This window comes from Pseudorasbora parva, chromosome 7 (assembly GCF_024679245.1).
Source record: "Pseudorasbora parva isolate DD20220531a chromosome 7, ASM2467924v1, whole genome shotgun sequence".
In the NCBI taxonomy this organism is placed as follows: domain Eukaryota; kingdom Metazoa; phylum Chordata; class Actinopteri; order Cypriniformes; family Gobionidae; genus Pseudorasbora; species Pseudorasbora parva.
Window position 1 is genome coordinate 26,950,815 of NC_090178.1, and position 17,696 is coordinate 26,968,510.

Below are 17,696 nucleotides of genomic sequence, written 5' to 3' on the forward strand. Positions count from 1 at the left end.
TATTTCCAGATTACATTGACACTACACACATTCATATTATAAGAACTTACCTCTTTAGTGGTCGGAAAATAATTACTTATTTAAAATAAGTACTTCTTTAAAATAAGTACCTACTCAGAGAGTGTGCGATTGGGGACTTTAAATTATATCAGTATCAATCATAACACATTGACTCACCATCATTGGCCATCTACTGGCAATGTAACTGAACTAATCATTTTAGTGAACAGATTCAAACGATTCAAGTCACTAAGATTAATCAAAATCCCCACCACTATAGTGAGATGATTAGCTCTTAAGTACAAACCCGATTCCAAAAAAAGTTGGGACACTGTGCAAATTGTGAATAAAAGAATCCAATAATTTACAAATCTGATAAACTTATATTTTATTCACAATAGAATATAGATAACATATCAAATGTTGAAAGTGAGACATTTTAAAATGTCATGCCAAATATTGGCTCATTTTGTATTTCATGAGATTCAATTTGCAACTTATTAGGTCAATTGGCAACATGATTGGGTATAAAAAAAGCCTCTCGGAGTGTCAGTGTCTTTCAGAAGTCAAGATGGGCAGAGGATCACCAATTCCCCTAGCCTGAAGCCAGACCCACATCAAGATGTTTGGTCTGGAAACTCACCATTGACAGGGCTCAATCCGAGGGGCGGGATAAACGGTTGTCTTTCAAACTCCCTCTGCACGCGATAGGATAGCGCTACACCAACCAGAGCAACGAAGGTGAAACAGAGCTTGTTGATAGATTAAACATTCGCCGTATCCGGTCGGCTAAACTCCGAACACATCTTCCCTTTTTAAGAATGACTTCAGTGCCGTTCTTTGTTCTTTTCTCAGAGAAAAGCTTAACTCCAAGTCTTCCAGAGTCGCGGTCAAAGCTGATTCGAAAGACCGCCACCGTTAGCCAGTTTCTGTGTTTACTAGAAGCACGCAAACGCAACTCGGCCGTCGTCATTATGGCCCCGCCCGCCGACTCTATACACGACGTGATTGGCCCGTCCAGATTGTGAGGAATACAGCTCAGAAGGGTATTGAGAGTTCCTAGACGACACTTGCGGGCAGATTAAATTTGCTGCCGCTAGGGTGCGTCTAGATTTCTAGGCTACAATTCCCCCAATACTGCGGTGAAAAATAGTAGAGCAATATCAGAAAAGAGTTTCTCAGAGAAAAATTGCAAAGAGTTTAAAGTTATCATCATCTACAGTGCATAATATCATCTAAAGATTCAGAGAATCTGGAACAATCTCTGTGTGTAAGGGTCAAGACCGGAAAGATGCCCGTGATTTTCGGGCCTTTAGACAGCACTGCATCACATACAGGAATGCTACTGTAATGGAAAAACAACATGGGCTCAGCAAAACTTCCAGAAAACATTGTTGGTGAACACAATCCACCGTGCCATTAGCCGTTTCCGGCTAAAACTCTATAGTTCAAAAAAGAAGCCATATCTAAACATGATCCAGAAGGGCAGGCGTTTTCTTTTGGCCAAGGCTAATTTAAAATGGTCTATGGCAAAGTGTTCTGTGGTCAGACAAATGAAAATGTGAAGTTCTTTTTGGAAAACTGGGCCGCCATATCATCCAGACTAAAGAGGGCAAGGACAACCCAAGTTTTTATCAGTTCAGAAGCCTGCATCTCTGATGGTATGGGGTTGCATGAGTGAGTGTGGCATGGGCAGCTTACACAGCTGGAAAGGCACCATCAATGCTGAAAGGTATATCCAAGTTCTAGAACAGCATATGCTCCCATCCAGACGTCGTCTTCTTCAGGGAAGACCTTATATTTTCCAACATGACAATACCAGACCATATACTGCATCAATTACAACATCATGGCTGCGTAGAAGAAGGATCCGTGAACTGAAATGGCCAGCCTGCAGTCCAGATTTTTCACCCATAGAAAACATTTGGCGCATCATAAAGAGGAAAATGCGACAAAGAAGACCTAAGACAGTTGAGCAACTAAAAGCCTACATTAGACAAGAATGGGACAACATTCCTATTCCTAAACTTAAGCAACTTGTCTCCTCAGTCCCCAGACTTTTGCAGACTATTATAAAAAGAAGAGGGGATGCCCAACAGTGGTAAACATGGCATTGTCCCAACTTTTTTCAGATGTGTTGATGAAATTTAAAATCAACTTATTTTTCCCTTAAAATTATAAATTGTCTCTGTTTAAACATTTGATATGTCATCTATGTTGTATTCTGATTTTTTTTTGTAGACATTTTAAAGTTCCATATCATTGCATTCTGTTTTTATTACCAATTAGTACAGTGTTTCAACTTTTTTGGAATCGGTTTGTAAAGGAAATTTAAATATTTTAGTTTAGAGAAATGTTTCATTTAGTATGTAATATAATAATATAATACTATGTAATATTTAGTCTCAGTACTTGGGTAGAGAGATGCTTGCATGTGTTTCCAGATCCGGTACTGAATGGGCCCCACAAAATGACCAGAGAGGATTTCACATTCTATTGGGGCAGGACGAATGAAATTGACCTCGCATCTAATAAAGAAAAATAATGACAGATAAACAAGAAAGGAGGTAGATGATGATCAGTTTGCAATAATGAGAAAAATTACAACAATGATTATGATAACATAAGAATTAGAGACCAAGAGAATAGAAGTAGAAAAGGTACTTGCCTTTGTAGAAGCTCTTTGATTTCCTAAATGGATTAAAAAAAAATATATAGTGCTTGGAGTATGAACCTTCACATTCAAAGTCATGCCTGAATGTCAGCACTTCGAATTCCTCACTCTTTTAATCATCTGATTGTTATAGGCACTTGATCTGAACAGTGTCATATGGCATCTAGTATGTTCTGTGAGTGTCTATTGCACTGCATGAACAGTAATTTTGTCATAGTTTGACAGTAAATGTGTCATGTGGTAAACGTTGATGATGTCAAAACAGTTCAATAAAATAAACTTTTAAATTAGGCAATCCATATAGGATAAGGAATGATTTCCTTGCCTGTGCAGGTCACACCAAACTATTTAAAGCTTAAAGATAAAGTATTTCACTGCTTAGACTGTCAGTTTATGCAATTTAAAATGGAAATCCACCTTCAGAAGTTTGGGACTGTCATCTTCCCGCAGTTTGCAATTCAGTCGCTCAATGGCTTTCTCTAGATCTCTACCCTGCATGGCAATCTTTTTCTCTCTCTCTTTTAAGATCTTCACTCGTCTCTCCCTTTCCTTCTTCACTCGTTCCAGGTCCGTCTCCTCCTCCTCATCTAGGAAACGATGGAGGTTTTGGAACTCTGCTCGGATTTCACACTCTATCTCTTCAAATCTGTTCTGTGAGAGAGAGATATTACTGATTTAATGAGAAACGCAGAGGAAGAGAGACTAATAATTTAAAAGGCTAATAACTCTGGAGAAATGATCAGGGTGACATTAGCTTACTAATGAAGTTAATATTCTAATTTAATGCAGAAGATTAGAGGACATTTTTCAAGAAATAAAAAGATTAGAAGGGAAATAAAGTCATATTAATAGAAATTAAATAATGTATAATATTTTATAATATCTTTAATTTTTACAGTTTAAAGAACAGATCTTTATACATGACAATATATAACTTATATATGTTTGGAAGGGGTGTGTTTATATTATGATAATGACCATTCTCATACTTGCATATTTTGTGAGTTATCTTTCCATGAGTTAATACTTTTTCATCCACACATAAGTCTTACTAAAGTAAATCAATCAGTACCTCGACCTCCAGTGCATCCACAAAGGCGTCTTTCTCAGCTTCATAACATTCATCAATTTCATGTTTAATTTTTTTAATCGCTTGAATAAGCTTCTCCTGAAACACAAACACAGGCACAAACACAAAGCCACTTTGTAAATACACTAATTGGATTGATACACTTTCTGCATTAACCCTGAAATGTAATACTTCTTAAAGCTTCTTGAACAACAGATTTTCAGTTTATTCTTCTCATAAAGTTAACATAACAGGCTTAAGCCATAGATCTACTTGGAATCTTCCAGAAATTCAGACGGTGTATTTCACCTTGCTATGACATATGAAGGTGACATTTTATTCTTACCTTTTGGGCGCCAAGGAGGGAGTTGTTAAAGTGGTTGTTTGTGTCCTTCATGTGACTTGTGTGCATTCCAGTTTTCCTTGTCAGAACAAAGACAGAACTCTAGGATCTCATACGTGAGAGAGAGGGGGTTAAATCAAACTGAGTGATAGGTGTGTATGAGAGTTTTAGAGTAGAGAGAGAGAGAGAGAGAGAGAGAGAGAGAGAGAGAGAGAGAGAGAGAGAGAGAGAGAGAGAGAGAGAGAGAGAGAGAGAGAGAGAGAGAGAGAGAGAGAGAGAGAGAGAGAGAGAGAGAGAGAGAGAGAGAGAGAGAGAATATGAGGGTAATATATCAAAGGAGGGTGTCATACTGATTGGTCAGGGACACGCGCACACGACAGGGACAGGGACCAGCACACGACAAACCTAAATCTGCAATAAATTATTTTAAGTTAAAAATAAGTATAGTATAATACCTTTAATGGCTTGAGACACAATTTGACTTCACATAATAGAATGTTAGCACATGAGAAGAAAGGCAGAGGGAGGTATGGGGTCCACAGCTGTCTTACTGCAAAGCATGAGCAATTTATGGAAGTGAGAGAAGAGATTTTCTATTTCTGTCTGCAACAAGAGCCAACGTCAGAGAACAGAGGCAGACTATTACAGGCAGCAACAGAGAAGGGCTATTGGGGGGCTTATGTTTCACTCTATAAGGGGTCTGACACAAGAATTGTGTCTGTGTGTATCCACAAATTATATATAATGGCAGACAATGTGTGTGTGCCTGTTTTGTATGTGCAAACAGAGGAAGATTATGTTTCATAAAGAGCAGTCTGTCTGACAAAGATTTTTCAAATATTTCTGTCAAATAGTTGAGGGCAGAGCTGAATGACAAGAAACAAAACTCTTTGTGATTTACGTCATCTCTCTCTCTCTCTCTCTCTCTCTCTCTCTCTCTCTCTCTCTCTCTCTCTCTCTCTCTCTCTCTCTCTCTCTCTCTCTCTCTCTCTCTCTCTCTCTCTCTCTCTCTCTCTCTCTCTCTCTCTCTCTCTCTCTCTCTCTCTCTGTCAGTGTCTGTGTACACTGCTCAACCAAGGCAATGTATTATTCATGGACCTGCCCTGTGTGTGTGACTGCTGAGACTAAGATGCAGACACAGTAAAAAGGGAGAGTGCAATCATTTTAAATGCACAGTCTACACAAGACACTTAAAAATGGTCAAATTACACAGGCTTTTTAGATCTTCATAATATTGGGCAGTGGCTCTCAGGAATACCAAAGAGATGTCCTCATGCTACTTCTATACTGCAATGATGATACAACCGCTTGTTGTCATTTTTTATTGAGATAACAGAAACTAGGAGTGCCAATAGCTTAAATAATATAAAATTGTGATATATTACTAGCCTGGGAAAACCCAGACAACTTCCGGCAAGAATGGTCTGGTTTTAACCAGGCTAATATTTTACATTATTCATTTATTTCAGTAAGTCTTACTTTTATAAAACGTTTTTCCCCTTTAAAATTAATATTATTGGGAAATGAAAAAAGTAATGTTATGTCAGTTACCTCCTGATTATTATCGAATTTTACCATCTTATTTTTACATACAATTATTATATTACGACTTATTTCTATTTCAAACCCATTTTGGATGTGTAATAATGAGGCCCCCTAGTGGACACCAAAAAAATTAGTTACATGTGTCTCCATAGACCGTAAATAAATACTCTAATCCATGAAAATAATACATTTTAATGCAATTAATTTTAACTGTCAATGTAAAATTATATTATATTATATTATATTATATTATATTATATTATATTATATTATATTATATTACTTTTGGGGTGTGCTCTCTAATAAAGAATAGTCGAGAAAGGACACTGATACTCATGCGAATTTTAAAATCAGCATTTGTTTAGAGATGTAAGAAAAAGAAAACTATTTCCCCCTTATTCCCTTCCTACTCTAGCTTATGCTACTTTAAGCAATGTCAACACAGGCACTTTTTGTGATTTTTCGCCTCTTCATGACGAATCACTTCATGTATTCCTCAGTTGTTAGTTCGCTTTGGATAAAAGCGTCTGCTAAATGAAAATGTAATTATATTAAATGAATGGATTTACCATAGACTATCATTTTCTTTACCTACATTACCCACTTCCTGTACGTATTACGTTGACAGCGGAAGTAAACAAAAAGCACGTCGCAATTCAACACTGTGTGTGTTACAAGAGATAGGTCCTTTTTTTAAATCATTGTTAAATGTCCTGTATTTTTTTGGCATAGTAGATTATTACATTGTCATTGTCTTCGTCCATACTTGTTTATTAGACTCGACTAATACATAATTTGTTAATGATTTTTCTAGTTGGTTAGCGGTAGCGAGGCTAAGCAGCAGTAACGTTAGTTTATTTTAAATTGTTTTGAGTCTCTTAAATCTTCTTAGATAAACATAGGCATTAATGTTTGGACAGTTTTGGCCTCGAATCAATATAAAGTAGGAAAACCACCTGAAAACGAAGGTATATCTCCATTAAAACATCAACCATGAATGGACAAGCTGAAGTAGAGGTGGATTACAAGAGAAAATACAAAAATCTCAAGCGCAAATTAAAGTTTATAGTATATGTGAGTATCTTTTTCTTCAGTGTTATATTTTTTAGATTGTCCTTTCGAAATGTTTGTTAATTCTATTTATTTCTCTGTTAAGGAGCAAGAGTGTTTTCAGGAGGAGCTGAGAAGAGCTCAGAGGAAATTATTAAAAGTTTCTAGAGACAAAAGGTATCAACGTTATCAAATGCTTCACATTTGCTTAACCCACAGATTCATGCACAGAACTGAATGCTTTTGTTTCCATCAGCTTTTTGTTGGACAGGCTGTTGCAGTATGAAAGAGTGGATGAAGAGTCTTCTGGTAGGTCTATAAAGAAAAATGCCTATGGTTACTTCTGAAATTTCCAGGTATTCTGTTTCTGTGTACTGAGAGTTTTTTTTTGTTTTTGTTTTTTTTTTAGACTCTGATGCGACAGTCTCCTCAGACAGTGATGGAGAGGGAGCCAGAGAGAGAGAGAGGGATGCAGGGAAAAAGTGAGTTTACAGCAAGTGGATTGTGGTTTGGATTTCACAGATGTAAAACATTAGATATGTAACTGGTAAAGTTGAATGCTTTCATTTTTAGCATACATAAAATGTATACACTACTGTTTAAAAGTTTAGGCTCGGTAAGATTTCTGTTTTTAGGGAATTCATGCTTTTATTCAACAAGGATGCAGTTGGAAAGGAAACACTGTTCTTATTGAATTATTTTAGTCATCAAAGAATTCTGAGAAAAAAAGGGAATATTTTTTTTCTCCAAAAAGTGACATTTAGCGGCACAACTGTTAACATTGATAATAATAAGGCATGTTTCTTGAGAAGCAAGTCAGCATATTAGAATGGTTTCTGTAGAATCATGTGACACTGAAGACTGGAGCAATGAAAATTCAGCTTTACTATGAAGAAAACATTAAAAAAAAACATTTTAAATTGCAATAATATTTCACCATTTTACAGTTTTATTGCATTTTTGGTCAAATAAACCAAATCTTATACTTGGTGAGTATAAGAAACATTTAAAAAATCTTACCAACACCAAACCTAGTATAGTACCCTTAAAGAGTTGTTGGCATTATAGGGGTGTATGACTTTAGAATTTTGCAACCTTTAGAATTGCATGAGCACATTGCATTTGTAGTGCAAACACTAATCTGTGGCTGCGTAAAATCAATAACCATCCAATAGGAAAAGATTTGTAAAAACACATTAATTTATTTGCACATCTATTGTAATCCATAGGCAATGACAGATAATTAGCTTTGAAGAAATTTAATGTCAATTTATATGAATTTTTTTTTGTTTTTGTGCTATTCCTGATTTTATCAAGATAACATGTTTTATGCATAAGCCACTTCTGTTGTTGAATATGTTTTAATCTTTTTGAAATAGCTCTGTGTCAATCATTTTATTGATTTGTTGTTGTTTTTTTCAGGAGGAGAAGTCCTGGAGTTCCTCCCGTCCCATCGTCCTCGTCTCCTCATCTCTCACTCCTGTCCCGCTCTGGTGCGGTTCCTCTTCAGTCATCTGCTCCGGCACAGTACCTGAACACTGTGAGTACATCACACCTCCATGAGCACTCCACAGGTCTCATACATTCTGCACTCATGCTTTTCAGTTACATACATGAGCTATGTTTCCATCGAAAGTTGTGAATTTAACTACTGCACAGAATTGGGATATCACATGAAACATTTCCATGCCATTTGTTCAAGAGAACAAAAGCTGTCACTTTTTGGGAAATTGGTGCAAAATATCTGTAATAAAAAGTAAAGGTGGTTCTTTTTTATACATCATTTACTTGCCATGTTTTCTTACATTCAGATGCTTTGCAATCACGTGAGACAGTTCTGACACCCAACCGTTTTAATGACAGACTTTGGCTCAGGCGTTTCAGAATGACCAAAACAACATTTGAGATGCTGTGCAATGTAATAATTCCGCTGGTTAGTCTAGTTATCCAATCACAGTCTCTGTCAAGAATCAAGTTGTGAGGGGTTTTTTTGTAGCACATCAAGTGATTTATTCCGTAAATGTTTTTCAATCTTAGTTAAGGAGCATGTCTTCTTAATGGATAAAACAAAGCCTTAATTGAGTGCTATTTTAGAATTTATGTGCATCTTACCTGTTCCGTCCAGCATTTTTATGCAATATCCCAAAATTCACATAAAAATATGTGGATGGAAACTTAGCTAGTGTTTTACATTCTGTTTTTGTCACCTGTTAATTTGCCATTTTATTCATTTTCTTCTCTCTTTTTGTCTTTTATCACCTCACCTGGTTTATGTGGACTTCACACACATCTCTCTGGGCACTGGGTGTGTGTGTGTGTGTGTGTGTGTGTGTGTGTGTGTGTGTGTGTGTGTGTGTGTGTGTGTGTGTGTGTGTGTGTGTGTGTGTGTGTGTGTGGGAATGACTGTTATTTTTTGTTGCTGTGTGTGTGTGTGTGTGTGTGTGTGTGAGATTTGGGGGTGAGCAGTTATCCTTCCCTCCTGAGTATTTGGCTCCCTCTGCTGAGCGTGTGAAGAAAGAGAGAAAAACAAAACTGGCCAAACACAGGAAAGACGGTTCAGGGAAGGTGAGAGAGGGACAGAGAGTTTGGTGCTGGAAACACAGTTGCCTAGATTCATGTGGCCATTACTGTTACACTGTTTGTCATGTCTATCAATAATCTTTCAGTTAGAGTAATACATTTCTCTTCATGCATTTTTTTTTCCTGATATGCAGTCTAATAACTAACATTTCTCTGGTTTTCCCTCTCATTCAGGTTGTTGGCCCACTCACGTCCAGTTACCCTGCAGGCAGTGGTGCAGCTGGTGGTGCGAGTGGGCCGTTCAGCTGGGTCCCACAGCAGATGCTGAGTGAGGATGCAGTCGAGGAAGAGGGAGAAAGCGAGGGAGATAGTGACCAAGGAGAGGAAGAGAGAGGAGAGGGTGACGAGGCAGAGCTGGTCATTGACATACCCAATGAGTGAAGGTAATAGACAAATACAAGCCTCTGTGAGAATTTAGCAGCAGCTACAACTACTGAAAAATCTTTTCATCATTATGGATTATATTATTATTAAACGTGGGGTGCACTATGTTCTATTTTTGCTTTAAAATAGCCAAAAACCACTAGGCCAGTGTTATATATTTTGTTCACTTGAGTACTTAAAATATCCCAAATGTTTCCAACTATTTGTAAATTGTGAGAAAATTCCTATTGTAACCAAGGACCCAGGTAGCCGCCTGTCAACTGCGTCATATTTGCGTTACCCTCGGTTTACGGTTTTATTTGGCAGAAGCGCTTTACCCTTAGCAGTGTGAACATCATAAACATCAACGTCATAACATCATTTTTAAAACACTAAAATGTATCTAATATGATAAACAGAGCTCATTCTTATGACCGGAAAAGCAGAAATGGCGCCGGTCGCCCGGCAACTGTGTCCCATCCCGTCATAATAAAAGTCCTGCTGCACACGAGGCACGTGTTGTTCATCTCAATTGCAATCGCTCCAGCGGCTTTGCTCAGCTCCATAACACTCCTGCTTCATACTACAGTAACGTTAATAACCGCATCCGTGAACGTGATTTCTGCCCGAGTCCTATTTTCCATCGGCTGTGAGGTGAAGACCACTTGTCCCAAGATGCTGCGCTCAAACTTGCCGTCATCAAACTATGCCTTTTGTTTTGATTAGGTGATCTCTAGCGAATGGAAAAGTTGCATAGTGCACCTTTAAAACTACCTTATCATCAGGCAGCATCATGCTAAATCTGATATTAACTGTTGTAGAGCTCTTGCAACTAATTGAATTCAAAACCAAGTTGCTTTTCCTGGGCTCAACAATAGGAATGGCATGATAATGTTATCCAGACATACACTACTGTTTAAAAGTTTGGAATTTATAATATTATATTAATGTTTTGAAAAGAAGGCTGCATTTATTTAATCAAAAATATAGTTAAAACCATAAAAGTGTAAAATATTATTGTAATATATAACTATTTTATTAATTATATTTTAATATATAAATCTAATTTATTCCTTTGATGCAAAGCTTCAGTGTCACATGATCCTTCAGAAATCATTCTATGATGATTTTTTATTATTATCAATGTTGAAAACAGTTATGCTGCTTAATATTTTTGTGGAAAACATAATAATTTTTTACGACTAAAGAAGGCAGGTCCAAGGCGCTTAGTCAGATGTAAACGAAGGATAAGGAAAAAATTAAAAAGCCTCTATTAGGTATGGCTTAAGTCATTTTAAAATACAAGTGCAAACATGTTTCGACCAAACAATGTATTCATCAGGGCAAAGCAACACAAAGAATGAGAATGATACCAACAACATTCAATTAGCCTAATAAAGCCTTATACAATCAATTAGACAAATTAGGCAATCAGGTCTACAGGTTTGGGGAAACCAACGTAATGGGCAAAAAAAAAAAAAAAAAAAAAACTCCCCTTTACCGTAGACCACCTGGAGAGGAAAACATAGCAAGTGTCATAAATTAGAAGGCAACAAAACCCAAAGACAGAAAAAGCAAGAAGGCAAGACCATCATAAAGACATGTAAAATACATCATAAAAAACACGTGAACTCTGTCCTCGTTCAGACCTGAATAACGAAGCGCATCCAGTTGATGGACCCAAAATGACTCGCGCTGGTTAAGTTTGCGGAGCCTATCACCTTCTCTATCTAAAGGTCTCACATGCTCCAAAACCTCTATTTTTAGTAGGGAATCATTCTTATTTTACATATGTAAAAAGTGTTGGGCTATCTGATAATCAGGATTACTCATACGAATAGCATACCGTACTTATGCTCTGCCAATCGATCACGCAGACGTCTTTTAGTACGACTTACATAAAACACATCCTTACATCGGCAAGATAAGTATTTTTTAGGACTCTTTAATGAATAGATAGTTTAAAAGGACAGCATTTGTTTTTAATAAAAATCTTTTGTAACAATGTAAAAGTCATTACTGCCACTTTTGATTAAGTGAATGCATCCTTGCTGAATAAATTAATTCCTTTAAAATAAAACTTACTGACTTACTTTCCTTTAAAGACTTACTGACCCTAAACATATGAGCATATGTGGTTTTGTTCATTTGCAAAATTGACTTGAACATTTTTGGCTTGAACATTTTTGGTAAATTGTGTTTATGGATGTATGTAGTTACATTATAACTCTACAATTTATTTTTACGTTTTTAATTGGAAATATACATATTTCTAGAAAATATAAAAAATCCATTGTTAAAAATAATAGTTTTTTTTTTGAGAGTGCTGACAGGACAACCAGAATATTTGTTATTGCTGAGCCCTTTTTTCTGAACCTGTTCTATCTACACACCTTATATTGTTAGAGTTTTTTCTGAATATTACATATTTATCCCATGTGGAAAATATAGACTGACCAAGTTACCAGGATTTTAGATCTGTGTTGTCAATGTTGGCGTTTGGTTGTGCAACAGATTGAGTTACCAAAAATCCCCTGACTCATCGTGGATACTGGATAGGCTCATTCTTTATAGACTGCTGAGCTGCAATACATTACCTGTAAGCATGCAGTAAATGCAGAGTTGTGTGACAGAATTTAGACAAGAAGGGAGGGAAAGAGAGTGAGCAGAACAAAGAGAGGAAAAACAGTGATTGAGAGAGCCACACCCATTTTACCCAGGAGCGCATCAACACTAGTCCAGGCAAGTTGCTATGGGATTATTAATCATGCACAAACACCAGCTGAACATGAACTAGACACGGCAGTATCTCTAACAGTTTAACAAAATTCTTTATGTCTTTAATAAAATATATTAAATTAATGCAATTCAATTCTATTTTTTTTCTTTACACAGGTGCCAAAGGAAACTGCAAGCAAAACATTTCTGTTTTTCAAAATAATTTTTGGTTTAATGTCCTTTTAATGTCCTCTTTTTGTTTAATGCTGTTTTTTTTTAATTAAATATTTAAAATCTGTTCTCCCGTGTTTCCGTCTATACTTTCCTTATGCTGAATTTTTTTTTTTGTCAGTACACCAGCACTTGCTTTCATACACCACCTCTGATTTGTGGGTACCAAATGACATTTCAAATTTATGACTGAACATTTTTCCTGTTTGGCGTGTAGACAATGTCAGATTGTTCTTTTGGCCATAAAAATGTACTTTAACATTATTGCTAATGTGGATGTTGGGGAATGCTGACACACAGGTACTTATTAAGGTGTGTGAGAGGTGTGTGTACTGGTTTGTGTGCATTATAGCAATACTAAGATGAGGTGTAGTCAGAAAGGGTGATTTTGAAAGGGAGGGATGGATGAAAGTGAGTGAGAGAGAAAGGGGGAGGGATGAAGAAGGTTAGATTGTGCCCAGACTCTTTCTGCATTGCCGGAGAGAGAGAGTCTAGCAGGATCTTGTTTTGTGTAGCTGCTAGTTCAGCACTGTTAGCTGCAGTCTCTGCTTCGCTGTACTTAGGGTTTTGGCCATGCTGTTTGCTCTTCCCAGATTCGCTGTGTTTATCTCTGCAGTGCTGTTCAATGGTGTTGTAGTCTGGGCAAGTGCACACACGGATCTTGTTCCAGGTTTCCTTCAGTGTCAAGAGTGTTTCTTCAAAGGCACACCTCCACAATCACTGTCTGAGCTGGGTTTGGAGCAGAGGTGTCACAGACATCTGACCGGACGGCCTTTTGCATCGCTCTTTAACACCAACTGCCAGACCACCGTCTATACAGCCCTTCACCTCAGCCTGCATAATGGATGGGGCAGAGGAGAGCACAGCACGGTGAGACAGTGTTTTTCTCTTCCTTGGTCACTGGAGCTTTGTACAGACTTGACTTGAGCATTCTTATCTGCTAAGACATTGTTGTGATTCTAGGGTTGGCTGTTATTATCTTACAGCCACAGCTTGTGTACTAAAGTACTGTAATAAAGCACAGGTTATAGATGTCTGAGTTTTCGACCAGAGTCTTGCTAAACGACATGCATTACGGTTTCTGCTGACATGCAGATGTATAAGGCTGTCAAGTGGAAAAGAAAAATTGCACCATTTCAGGGATCATATTAGGTAGGGTCAATATGAAAATAAGAAACATGATTCTTATCAGTGTCCTTTCTGTAAATGTTTTCAACACTTTAAAAAAAATGCAATTCATACATTCTGTGACTTTAATGTAGTTCTTTTATGATAAGCATGTTTTTAATTCCTGTATTAGAAGTTTTTTTTTTTTTTTTTTATACACAAATTAAAAACATTCATCTTGGCTGAGTATTCAAATCACTTTGTGATGGAATTGTATTTTTAGTATTTTTATACCTAAATATACATATAAACGTATATTTATTATGTAATGTTTCATCAAAATTACTTTATTTGAAAAACATGTCTGCAAAATCAGTAATGTGGTGAAACCAACATGCAGAAAACAAACAGGAAGTGATGTCATTGAAGGATTTCTGCTGTTTGTATGTCAAAGCCATTTAGTCTTTTTAAATATCAGATAATTGGACCTTATTATAACAAGGCAGGGTTCATTTTGGCTGTGAAATGTGCAACTCCCCAAAATCCTAATGACATTATACTTTAAAAAAATTCAATTTAAAACCTTTTGGAAAATAACAATTAATAATGATACACATACATACATATACTGTACATACTGTGTGTGTGTATTATAGCAACATCACTTTTAAACATATAAACATGTTTATATGTTTCTTTAAAAAAAAAATCACAACCTGTATTACTTTATACATTTCTAAACTTTTCTAAGATTTTTTTTTTTTACAGTTCTTTAAAATGTACATTAAAATGAAGGTAAAACTATAATATGTAAAGTAACCTTTTAAGATGGTCTGATTGCATTTAATAATAAGGGCTATTCATGAAACTGAACAGAACAGGTTGTTTCATTCCGTCACACCTAAAAAAACATCTCATTAGTCTCTGTCAAACAATAATTATGTAAATCATGCATTTTTAGTTCATTTATAGTGTGAAGAAATACATTGTATACTTTTGCAATTAAGCAAGTAAATACATTGTACCTGTCTTTCTCTCAACACATCAGCAGGATGCCAAAGAAGAAATCAATGAGGAATCCCATGTGGCCATCCCAGCTCTTTACAGAGGAACCACCAAAATGACCCCATCACCCTCAAACTCCCCTCTCCAGAAATGGGATGCTCTGACAGCAGAGCTGATACGGAGCTCCATTGTACCGATGTGTTTAGAGACAAGAGGGGAAATTTATTTGCAGATCGGTGTAGGCGGGTTTAATGAGTGTGGGGGAAAATTATTGTGGTCAGCTGTGTGTTGTGCCGCTTCAGATGGAGATGGTAGTTTCAGTTTTGGGCTAGTGAAGGATGGGGGTGTGAGATTGCTCAGCATTAAGGCGTTAGAGGAGCTAATAGGAGTTGCAAGCGTGTTATCAGGAGATTGTGGTGAAATGGGACAGAAAGAAGAAGAACTTGCGTCGCTCTTGAAAAAGCAGCTGAATGACATCAAAACACCAAACTCTGATGCACTAAGTGAAGAACACACTGACATACGTAACTCTCAGGAAGCAGGAACATCTGATTCAGAAAACGAGGAAGTGATAGAGCATGTTAATGATGAAGCCTCAAGCTACACATCTTCCTTTAGCTCAGACATGGACGTTGAGGAGAGCACCAATGAGACCGAGAGCTCAGGGTCTGCTCTACTCTACATTGTGTCTTCCACCATCTCTCTCCTTTATGCCCCCTTTTCTCCTATCGTAAACAAGGTCACTAACTTTCCCTTCCAGCTCACCTACGTTCTTCAGGAAGATCTGGCCGTTCTGGCCTCGGTGCCTGGTGACAGCTACACTTTGGTCAACAACTTGTGCTCAGGAGTGTGTTCTGGGGTTACATGCACATTGAGCACCTTGTACCAGACAGGAGAAACAAGTGTTTGCACGGTTTACGCCTGTCTCAGTCCATTGGCCAGCAGCCTGGGCCAGGCATTCCTGGATGGATTCACAGGGACGGGCACTCTGGCGTCGGATGCTTTAGGGATCGTGACAGGAACGGTGGGGAATGGGTTTAGCATCATCAAGATGGTTTTTGGGCCAGTCTGTGATCAGATGGTAGATTACCTGTGTGCTGTGTCCTCTGAAATGGGCCACCAGGTGTCAACAGTAGGTAGTGGGACTGGAAAACTTCTCTGGAGAAGTGGAAGAGGGGTGGGCCACGTACTGAACATCATTGCGTCTGTTATGGGCGGAGTGGTGGAGAATACAATAACCAATGTCCAGGAAGCTTTCGGAGAGAGCTCAGGGGAATCATCCGAATCGCAAATGCCTGAATTGCTGACATCTGAAGTGGTTGGTGAATAGATTTAAACACATGTATATGCCTGCGTTAGAGACCTTATTTGCATATTACACTACAAATTGAGTTCAGAAGTTCCCACTTTTTCAGTAGAGTTGGTTCTGGAAGTATTTTTCCCATTCATTTCAATAGGGATTTGTAAAAAGCAAAGCATTAATGTATTTGATAATCAAACATAAAGACAACTCAAACTGCTTTAATGAACTACAATCCAAATAATTGCATTGCGATACAACTAAAATAAAGGAAATTGACTATATATAAATATTTATAAATATTTAAGTAATTTGAGAGTGTAAGGAAAGTGACTATTGTTTGCTGCAATTTGCTTGTTTCAGTGCTCTGATTGGTGGAGATTTCTAGCAGTATCATGGGTAATGTAGTTTAACACAAATTCAGCTGACAAACACAATTCTTTAAAAAATAAGTTAAAATAATGCTGACTGATGGCTTTTACAAAATATCATCAATAAGCAGACGCATAGCTCTCAGTACGTCAAGTATCGTTAAAAATCAATTCCCTGGTGAAATTGAATGGGATTTTTACTGCCATGAACCCAACTGTCACACTATATAGTGTGTTGTAGACTGGACAATGAATATTGACCATGGCATGTGAATCACGAAACCTCTATTTTACAGTCTGCTTTAAAAGGAGGAAGTGAATGGTGCACTGCAGGGTGATTTGAACCCACTTCAAGGTTCTGAGCAATGTTTATTAAGTGAAAAGCAAGTGATGTAATTGTTGTGAGAGGTTTATGTCATTGCATTTGACATAAAGGCCTTTGCTGTGTCATGGTTTATATGCTGCAATAAAACCTATTCTCTGTGAGTCATGCTCTCTGTCATTTATAGGCCAATCTGTAGTAAAAGACCTTCTCAAGCCAGGAAATCTACATACTGGAATCTGCATTGAAAAAGGAAATGCACTTATGATTATAAAAAAATATATTTATAACCGTTCTCATAATGCAGTATAAATGTCTTAATACGTCATAAATGTATTTATAAAATTGTGATGCTTATAAATAAGTATAAATGGGGCTATAATTCATAAGCGGGAGCTTCATAGAACGTTTTAGCAATGTTTTTAATGTACCATCATTGCTTGTACCAATATTAGAACAGCACATGGCTGTACATAATCTTTTATAATGACCACTCATTATAAAGTGGAACCTTTATGAAGTGATGTAAAAATAAAAACAAGTATTTTTTGTATTCTAATCTGGTATTTAGTGCCAAATACCAATTTGTAACATTTAGTATTGCCATAATGTTTACAATCTTGATTATTTAAGTTATTTAAACTAACCACAAACCCCCAAATATATAGTCCCTTATGTGAGGGACCCCCCCATCTTAAAATTAAATGCTATCTATATAAATTCTTGTAAAGAAATTAATATAATTAAAAAAATATATATTATTTGGAAAATATAATGTAGTGTTATTTTTATGTATTCATTTGCTCATTTATTTATTCTAATCTTTTATTATTATTATTATTATTATTATTATTATTATTATTATTATTATTATTTTAATAATGTTGTTTTTCTCAGAACTTTTCCATGGGCTGCTAACACTCTCTTGTGGTGCCCTATAGGAGTCTCTAGAGACCAGTTTGAAAACCCTTGATTTAAATTAATATATTAAAGAATGTAAGATCATTACAAAAAGATG

The 17,696-nt window shown here is 36.7% G+C and overlaps 3 protein-coding genes across 6 annotated transcripts in view; 2 read left to right on the forward strand and 1 right to left on the reverse strand.

Annotated features, from left to right (window-relative positions):
- si:ch73-54f23.4 (zinc-binding protein A33) overlaps positions 1–4,248 on the reverse strand; it is a 7,364-nt gene extending 3,116 nt beyond the window's left edge. Inside the window, exons 1-5 of one of the 2 annotated variants that reach the window (XM_067448854.1) lie at positions 4,090–4,248; positions 3,747–3,842; positions 3,092–3,320; positions 2,669–2,691; positions 2,413–2,528 (exon numbers count right to left, since the gene is read on the reverse strand). In XM_067448854.1, coding sequence (XP_067304955.1) covers positions 2,413–2,528; positions 2,669–2,691; positions 3,092–3,320; positions 3,747–3,808 — 430 coding nt within the window. In that variant the 5' untranslated portion in view covers positions 3,809–3,842; positions 4,090–4,248. Of the gene's footprint in view, positions 1–2,412; positions 2,529–2,668; positions 2,692–3,091; positions 3,326–3,746; positions 3,843–4,089 lie in introns of both variants that reach the window. The other variant, XM_067448852.1, reaches the window with a different exon arrangement.
- Positions 4,249–6,265: 2,017 nt separating this feature from the next.
- On the forward strand, positions 6,266–12,640 carry ino80e (INO80 complex subunit E). 2 transcript variants are annotated; one of them, XM_067448857.1, is made up of 8 exons: positions 6,266–6,705; positions 6,788–6,858; positions 6,938–6,990; positions 7,091–7,163; positions 8,104–8,221; positions 9,148–9,246; positions 9,436–9,644; positions 12,520–12,640. In XM_067448857.1, the coding sequence occupies exons 1-7, from the start codon at positions 6,625–6,627 to the stop codon at positions 9,640–9,642; spliced, it is 702 nt and encodes a 233-aa protein (XP_067304958.1). In that variant the 5' UTR covers positions 6,266–6,624; the 3' UTR covers positions 9,643–9,644; positions 12,520–12,640. The 2 variants fall into 2 exon arrangements, with proteins under 2 accessions (XP_067304958.1, XP_067304960.1); XM_067448859.1 differs by lacking the exon at positions 9,148–9,246.
- A 147-nt stretch (positions 12,641–12,787) lies between these two features.
- Positions 12,788–16,836, forward strand: si:ch73-54f23.2 (uncharacterized protein LOC107988037 homolog). Of its 2 annotated transcripts, none has more exons than XM_067448855.1 (2): positions 12,788–13,443; positions 14,729–16,836. In XM_067448855.1, exons 1-2 carry the CDS (start codon positions 13,147–13,149, stop codon positions 16,013–16,015), a joined length of 1,584 nt encoding a protein of 527 aa, XP_067304956.1. In that variant the 5' UTR covers positions 12,788–13,146; the 3' UTR covers positions 16,016–16,836. The 2 variants fall into 2 exon arrangements, with proteins under 2 accessions (XP_067304956.1, XP_067304957.1); XM_067448856.1 differs by having other exon boundaries at positions 14,732–16,836.
- Positions 16,837–17,696: the final 860 nt, after the last annotated feature.

Bases quoted from the DNA above. Each gene is read 5' to 3' on its own strand.
- ino80e (XM_067448857.1), top strand. From the start codon at position 6,625: ATGAATGGACAAGCTGAAGTAGAGGTGGATTACAAGAGAAAATACAAA. The intron at 6,706-6,787 runs GTGAGTATCTTT...TTCTCTGTTAAG, and splicing joins AATTAAAGTTTATAGTATAT to GAGCAAGAGTGTTTTCAGGA. The intron at 7,164-8,103 runs GTGAGTTTACAG...TGTTTTTTTCAG, and splicing joins GAGAGGGATGCAGGGAAAAA to GAGGAGAAGTCCTGGAGTTC.
- si:ch73-54f23.2 (XM_067448855.1), top strand. From the start codon at position 13,147: ATGCTGTTTGCTCTTCCCAGATTCGCTGTGTTTATCTCTGCAGTGCTG. The intron at 13,444-14,728 runs GTGAGACAGTGT...TCAACACATCAG, and splicing joins GCAGAGGAGAGCACAGCACG to CAGGATGCCAAAGAAGAAAT.